The sequence below is a fragment of the Peromyscus eremicus genome, chromosome 1 (assembly GCF_949786415.1).
Source record: "Peromyscus eremicus chromosome 1, PerEre_H2_v1, whole genome shotgun sequence".
In the NCBI taxonomy this organism is placed as follows: Eukaryota; Metazoa; Chordata; class Mammalia; order Rodentia; family Cricetidae; genus Peromyscus; species Peromyscus eremicus.
Window position 1 is genome coordinate 178,142,403 of NC_081416.1, and position 8,523 is coordinate 178,150,925.

At 40.8% G+C, this 8,523-nt stretch overlaps 1 protein-coding gene across 1 annotated transcript; it reads right to left on the reverse strand.

Moving 5' to 3' along the window:
- Positions 1–6,735: 6,735 nt before the first annotated feature.
- LOC131902362 (vomeronasal type-1 receptor 4-like) lies at positions 6,736–7,728 on the reverse strand. Its single transcript, XM_059253367.1, has one exon. It carries the CDS (start codon positions 7,726–7,728, stop codon positions 6,736–6,738), a length of 993 nt encoding a protein of 330 aa, XP_059109350.1.
- Between the last annotated feature and the right edge of the window lie 795 nt (positions 7,729–8,523).

Genomic DNA, 8,523 nt, shown 5'->3' on the forward strand with positions numbered 1-8,523 from the left:
TCTGTCATGATCCTGGGTACCTGCACAACAGGTCCAGAAAACACTTGTTTCACAAGTTGGAATATCCTCTTCTTAGCATGTCAAACAATGTACTGCATAGTCACTATCACCTTATGCTCATAAGTAATGTTAAAATGTCTTCTTCTAGTAAGAAGTTTACTGGGTTTCAATGAATTCTTATTGTGTTTGAATTGCAGATAATTGGCTGGGAAATTGTGGAAAAAATTAAACATTATATTGCCATGAATAGATGTTAGCATTTTCAAGTGCTTTACAATTATTTGTTGGTTTCAAATCAACAGTGTTGTTGAGAGAGGGTCTAATGATCAGCCTGCATTCAGATGAGTGTCCTGGATGCAGACACACCTCAGATTTCCATTTCCTGGCAGGGAAAAGGCAGAGACTTGTAAGAAAGAAAACTATTCATCTCCAGAGAAAATAGTAACCCCTAAGTAAGGTACTATTCACAACTGATAGCTACTATGAAAAGGTTAGTCAGCTTCCTTTACAATGTGGCCCTGATAAATCAGCCATGCTCCAGTTGGTGGTCACACACCCAAGAGCATAGGGCAGCACGACCTATGTTTTACAGGTTAAAAACTCTAAAAGACACAAAGGTAGGTTGGCAGAGGAAGAGGGTAAATTTGGGAGAAGTGGGGGTGTTGGTAAAATATTGCTGGTGGGTGGCACTGGTTACCGCCAGAAAAGTCACAGTCCACGGCCAGGACTACCAGAGTTAGAAAGAGCTTTATTAGAAAGAAGGAGGGGAGAGGAGGGGAGCCAGGCCTGGAGAGAAAGAAAGATGGCGGGAGCAGAAAGAGAACACAGAAAAAAGAGGTTGGGTGTCTGCGTCCAGCTTTTTTAAGGCACAGATTGCGTGACCACGCAGGGGGTACATAGTCGCCAGCGCCTGATTATGATGTAAGACTCCAGACCCGGAAGAGTGAGAGCAGGATCCTAACAGGGGGAAGTATGAAAATGATCATAAATTACACAAGTTTCTCCAAAATTGAAAAATAAGAAAACATCATAGAGAATAATTAAAAAGCAATCAAATTGGAGAATGAACAATAGAGAGTAATAAAAAAAAAAAGAAAAGAGACTAGTGACCCTCAGATACCAGGTAAGAAAACATTTGAATTCTTTGTCTGCACACTCACATGTAATTGAATTTGCATGTCTGTGTATACATGTATGTGCTTGTTTTTGCCTTTAAGTGTTTTCAAAATTACTTTCTAATCTTTTAATTTATTGTATAAAAGAGTATAGAGTATAAAATATTACTCTATAATACATAATGGGAAATAGGAAGTAACTTGTGAATGTGTTTAAAACAGCATCCAATGAATGCATTTATTCATTAGGAGGATCGCTAGTGAGATTCCTAACCTTGTAAGGAAATTAAAGTACAGTAAATGCAGCATAAAAATAATGAACTATAGTAGCATCTATTTTTCACTGTGGGATATAAAATTTCACTAATATAACGATTAATGTTATAAAAATTGACAGATTTTAGAATACTGTCAGTCAAAGATGCAATGAGTCCCTAACATATATAGCCCAATAATGATTGACATAACTATATGATTCAAAAGCAGTATATGTATTGGGAATGGTGACACATGCCTTTAATTCCAAAAAATTTTAGGCAGAGTCAGGAGGATCCCTGTGGGTTTGAGGCTGGCCTGGTCTACATAACAAGCTCCAAAACAGCCAGGACTATGTAAAGAGACCTTGTCTCAAAACCAAACAAATAAAAAGTAAGTTCTGGGTGACAAGGACATCTGTGTCTGGTGGAAGTTGGAATAGTAGGGGTCTCAGACCTGAGTGACATGAGATTGAACTCAGTTACTCAAATGCCCACAGACTTGAAATTTGGATATTAAAACATCAGTTTGCTGTTGCTCCTCTTTTCACAACCCAAAACAAGAAGCCCTCTACAAGAATATTAACTTCTCACTATGCCCCTCTATACACCCATTTCCAAAAAGGGAAAAAATATTCTGCATTCATATAAAGCCCCCGTGGACAGCAGAATTTGAGGTGTAAATATGCAGAGGCCATCAAACACCTCTCAAATTGCTCTTGTAACTAACTAAATTTAGGAGATATTTTACCAGCCCAGTGACCAGGGTCTAGGATTCCCAAAAGAAAACCAAGTGCAGGTGAACTCTGAGAAACAATCATAAACTGGTTTAGTCACCAGGACCCTCACATTACTGGGAACAAATACACTGTCACTCTCTTGGAAAAGAACACAAAAAGTGGGAATCCAGGTTATTGTCTCACCTGCAGCCTCTGTCAAACCACTCTGGGTTCAGGTCTTTGGTGGATCCTGCCGGTATGAGCATTCATCCTGTGCAGCAGCTGTTTCCTGAAAGAGGAGGATCAGTTCAGAGGTGCAGTGCTCTCACCCACCTTCAAGAGACTGTTCTGTCCTCTGCAGACTGAGTGTCTGAAAGAGACCACCTCACGTATGCAGGTAGGATGCATCTGTGGTCCTGGCTGCTGCATGGGGACTCACTGGCTAATCGGGCCTACAACCGTAATATGGCTCCAAAGTTGACAGCACCCCCCCCCCAAGATGGATGCTGAATGTTCTCTGAGCTCATCCCCCAAGAGAATGACAGGATCATGTCACAAGAAGGAACAGTGACAGTTATGCCGAGGGAGTTGATATCACCTCTGAAAAACACTTGTTCACATTAATAAGCAAGAAAAACTTTAAAATGAGTAGTGAGCAGCGCAGAGGGGCAATTTTGAAGTGTAAAGTCACTCTTCTCTCCTGTGATATCAGAAGCTGAGAGTTCACATAGGATAACCAGACAGCCATTGCATTCTAGAGAGCAGAGACTGAGGGCAAAGGGTGAAGTTGAAAGTTCGCTCTACTGTGCTGATGCATCATTATGAAAATGTCACTTACATTCTAAGAGACTGGAAGTTTTGCTGGATCCCACAGCCAGAGTTAATGCACCTTGAGTTCATTAAGATTTAAGACTGCTATCCTGCTGTGCGCTCAGTCTGTTTTTTAAACCTGCCTTTAAGGGAACAATGTAACAACCAACTGTACTTGCCTTGGATTTCTTATATAATCAGCTTTTAAAACCTAAGCTAATGCATAGCTTTCATCTTAGAATATGTAGTCTTCCATCCCCCTGATCTAGAGTCATGCAGGTGTGGGTGTATGTTATGGCATTAAATGCTGCAAAGAGCAAGTAGTTTGAATGCAACCTTATAAAGCAAATATCTACCATAAATGTTGAAAGGCCCATGATTGTAGGCTGATAGATCTGTGTGTAGTGATGTTTGCAGCACTATTTGTTATCTGGGTCGGTTGAGGGCCACTGGAGTCGGTAACTTGTAGCTAGAGTTTTCCTGCCTGGCCCATGGTTAGGGCAAATCTCTCTCACCTGCCAGTCCCACAGCTGCTCAGACCCAACCAAGTAAACACAGAGACTTATATTGGTTACAAACTGTATGGCCGTGGCAGGCTTCTTGCTATCTGTTCTTACAGCTTAAATTAATCCATTTCTATTAATCTATACCTTACCACGTGGCTCGTGGCTTACCGGCATCTTCACATGTTGTTTGTCATTGTGGCGGCTGACAGTGTCTCTCTGACTCAGCCTTCCACTTCCCAGCTTTATTCTCCTCCTTATCCCACCTATACTTCCTGCCTAGCCACGGGCCAATCAGTGATTTATTTATTGACCAATAAATCAGCAACACACTTGACATACAGACCATCCCACAGCAGTAACTTAATCTCTTGTAAAGCTCTTTTAAACATTTCTGTAAAGCATCCCTCATTCCTTCCTCCATGTGAAGCTTCCATGCTGTTCAATAAATGCACAACAAAGTCTTTTGTAAGACACACACAGACACACACAGAGATAGGGACTCAGAGATGCACAAGTAATCAGTCAGGCAGGCACTGATTCAGACTCGCATGACAAACAGGCAGAGAATGATGGAAGAAATAAAACATTCAAATCTGGGCCTGTGCTCTTAGTTAAATATTCATGGAAAATGCTTCTTAATGTGACCCTGACACATTTTGAGTACTTTGGGTATATTATTAATGCATTCAAACTAACTGCTTCTTTATAGTCTCTTTTCAAAATTTATCTGACAATTTTTTCCATAGATGCCTTATGAAATTTGCTTGTCATTGGATGTAGTAGCAAAATCCTTTAATCTCATTACCCAGGATGCAAATGCATATGAGTTGGTGGCCAGGCTGGTCTACATAGTAAGTTCCAGGGCAGATAGGGGCTACACATAAAATCCAAGGTTTTTATTAAATCATTTTTTCACAAAGGAGATGGCTATGTGATTAAGTGCTTCCTGAATGAGCATGAGGATATGAGTTGGAATCACACACACACACACACACACACACACACTCATGCACAAGCCATGGAGGTAATGTGTGTCCATAACCCCGTTGCTAGGGTATCAGAGATAAGAATCCCCAGGGGATTACTGGCTGCCCAGTCTAGCCTAAAGGGAGAACTCCAGGTTCAGGGAGAAACGCTGCCTCAAAAAATCAGGTTTAGAGTAATAAAGGAAGGCAGAGCTCATGGACCTCTGACGTCTATTCAAGCGGGAGTGAGCACACACGTGGTGGGAGGGGCAGGGGAGCTCATTAGAGTGGATAAAATATGCAGTCACCCATTAGATAGAATTAGATAGAATGCTCAACTCCGTACTGTTTCCTTGAGAAAAGGTCTTGGCAAGAACTGACAATGGCTGTTGCTCAATGCTGCAAATCCATCATGGGATCAGTAAATGATCTGTGAATGACTGGCCGGTCAGCATGAGGAGCAGGTAGTGATAGTAGCGTTCAGTTATTCATTATTTTCCCTCTCATTTTAAAGAAAGGGAATGGTCAAGCTGGGAGTGTAGGAGGTGGCAAGTTTCTCCTGGTCCTTCACAGAAGTACATGGGAGGAATCAGCGTTCAGACAATTCTACCTGTCACTTAGCCTGGAGCCTAGTGTGTGTGTGTGTGTGTGTGTGTGTGTGTGTGTGTGTGTGTGTGTGTGTTTATTAAGTGACTCTTTTATTGTTATATAATACATGTATCTTAAACATTAGCACAATATTCATCTAAAGTACATGATTAAGCAAGGCAAGGTGTGGCACATCTTTAGTCCTAGCACCCGGGAATTAGAAGTCGAAGGATATGGAGTTCAAGATTATCATTGGCTAAATAGCAAGTTCAAGGATAGCCTGCATGACATGAGACGTCTCAAAGTAAAACAAAATAAGCTGGCTGTGGTGGCCCCTGTCTTTAATCCCAGAATTCAGTAGGCAGACTATGGGATCAAAGGCATGTATCACTACACCTGGCTCAGTTCTGTATATTCCACATAAATGATGTCAGAGAACATGCCACATTTTGCATCAGGCTTCCTTCATGGAACATAATATTTTTTATATTCATCTATATTGTGGCTTGTATTAATGCCTTATTTCTTTACATCAGAGTTCCTTCTCACATTCAAATGCTGTTTATTTATTTCTCTTTTTATGGTACTTCCAACTAATTTTAAATGAATTTGGGATGTTTTAACATAATTTAATTGCTTACAGATTAATCTTTAAATATAATATGTCTCTTTATTTTATATTTTATTTGTTTTTATTCTTTCTTTGTTTTCTTTTTTAGAGTGATTTAGTGCATGCCTAACATGTGCAAGGTCCTGGGTATGATCTCCAGACACACACACACACACACACACACACACACACACACACACACTCACACACACTCACACTTCTATGGAATCTTTCTTTGATGAGCCTCTCAAAACCAACCTAGAAAAGGCACTCCCTCAATGCAAGTGTTTTTCTGAATCTCTTTGTCTAGAGATGGACTGCTCCCTTGTCAAATTCTGTGATGAGGAGAGTGGAGCAAAACAGCCCCAGAGTAAAAGCAATCTCGTGTTCTTAAAGAACAGCTCAAAAGTGAATATTTCCAACAGACTCTACCACTGTTTCTCCTGATATAAAAACACCAGCAATTTGCTAGGCTTGAGGGCACACAGTTTAATCCTAGCATTCCAGAGGCAGTGGCAGGAGGATTTCTATGTATTTGAGGCCAGCCTGGCTTACAGAGTGAGTTCCAGGAAAGCCAGGGTTATGAAATGAGATTTTGTCTCAAAAACAAAAAATAAATAAATCCATGCAAAGCTAAGGAGACATTCAGCATGGGGACGCTCATCCTGGGGAAAAAACCTCAGTCAGAAACTCCTGCCCCTGCCTTGCCTTCCCGGTCAGTATCTCTTAGGTGTGGTGAACACCTGATTTCATAGTGGTTGTTCTTTCCCAAAGAAATTTCACCTGAGGAGACACTGCTCTGTCTGGGACCCTCCCCAGTGGAAATACACCCTGGCTACATTGTGAAGGGGTTCCCCTAGTCCATTTCTGCTGGATGTTTTCAGATCCCAATTTGATATTTTGATATTTCTCAACTCTTGCCAATTTTTTTAACTTTGGCTTACACTATCTTTAACTTGCTCATTCAAAAGGCAAAGAGAGGTTTACAAAATCTTGCAAAAGAGGCGTCTATAGATTTTTCCTGTCTGCCACTTTAACTTTCTCAATTTGCACTAAATTACCTCTATTTAAAACAAGCTGCAATGTGGCAAACACCTTTGGTTTAGGGAGTAACATATTCCTTCACTAAATATGGTCTGGGATATGCCACGGTCTGGAATGCTTTCCTTTATGAATATGTATAGGTTCTCCCAAATAATATTCCCACTCTTCCTTTACTGCAGAAGTATTCATAAATAAGTAAAGATCTCCTGAGGATGGACCATGGGTTGACGTTGTTGTGGAGCCTGAAAATGGAGGTGTAGTGTCTGATGAGCAAAAAGGGGCAGAATGTTGGGAAGCATGCAGCCATGGCTACACCTGCATTAGACAGCCACGAATTGGTTCCCTCAAGGACAGACAGGAAAGATGTAAAGACAACAGAGGTTGTGTAGAAAAGCACAAAGCTGCTCACTAGGGTTAGGATGCTTTGAGTGGCTCTGATCTCAGGGGATGACCTAGGAGACAGGGATCTGTGGATGTGTGAGACCCTCTGCTTGTGTTTGAGCAACATAAATACCATGTAGCCACTGGCCCACATCATCAGTCCCAAAAACATGACATCATTGGATGTCAATAATATTGCAGTAAGTATGTCAGTTGGACGCCCATTCACAACAGCATAGAATTCATAAAATTTTATCCCAATAACATTTCTCCTACTCCTTATTTCAGTTATGTACACTGGAATAAAGGCATATATCAACATCTGGAGGGCCCAGCACAGGCCTAGGGAAGGACCAATGATACCGGGGGCTCTGATCTTCAGCTGTGCCCACTTGGAATTACTGGGACTTATGGTGATGGCCTGAAAGACACTCAGAAGGGATGTAGAGCCAAGGGATACTCCTCTGCCAACTCGATGAAAATATAAGACAAGTTTACATGAAACATAATCTAGATAGTAAGTCTGAAGAAAAGCAGCAATGGTCTGTGGGATTCCTTTGAAGAGAACAATGAAGTTGGCCCAGGTCAGGTGTTTGACAATCAGGTCTGTGGGCTTCGCCCTGATTCCAGAGAAGTCGGCAATGATAAAACAACAAAGCAAGGCTGAGTTCCCCAGCATTCCCAGTGCAGTTTGAGACAGGAAGAAGATCCCCACAGCCAGGTGTCTGGAGGTCATTCTGTCATGGTCCTGGTACCTGCACAACAGGTCCAAAGAGCACCTGTTACATAAGTTGAACTATCTTCTTCTTAGCATGTCAAACAATGTACTGCATCGTCACTATAACCTTATGTTCAGAAGCAATGTTAAAATGTTTCTTTCTGATAAGAAGTTTCCTAGTTCTCATTGAATTCCTATTGTGTTTGAATTGCAGATAACTAGCTAGGGCATTGTAGAAAAAAATTAACTATTATATTGCCATAAATAGATGTTAGCATTTTCAAGTACTTTGCAATTATTAGTTGTTTTAAAATCACCAATGCTTTTGTGAGAGGATCTAATGATCAACCTGCATTCAGATGAGTGTCCTGGTAGTAGACACACCTCAGATTCCCAGGATCCAGCATGGAAAATGCACACTTGTAAGAAAGGTAACTATTCATCTCCAGAGAAAACAGTAAACCCAGAGTTAGATACTATTAACAACTGATAGCTACTGATAGGAAAGGTTAGTCAGCTTCCTTTAAATGATGGCCCCAATAAATCAGCCATGCTCCAATGGATAGTCTCACACCCAAGAGCATAGTGCAGCACAAACTGTGCTTTATGGGTTAAAAACTCCAAAAGACACAAAAATAGGTAGGTTATGGAAGATGGTAAATTTGGGAGAAGGGGGGAGGTATGAAAATGATCAACATATATTATACAAACTTCTCCAAAGTTGAAAAAAGAGAAAACATAATAGAGAATAATAAAAGAGCAATCAAAGTGGAGAAATCAAAATAGAGAGAGTAATAAAAAACAAGAAAAAGA

Excerpts from the sequence above, each read along its gene's own strand:
- LOC131902362 (XM_059253367.1), bottom strand. The coding sequence starts at position 7,728 with ATGACCTCCAGACACCTGGCTGTGGGGATCTTCTTCCTGTCTCAAACT.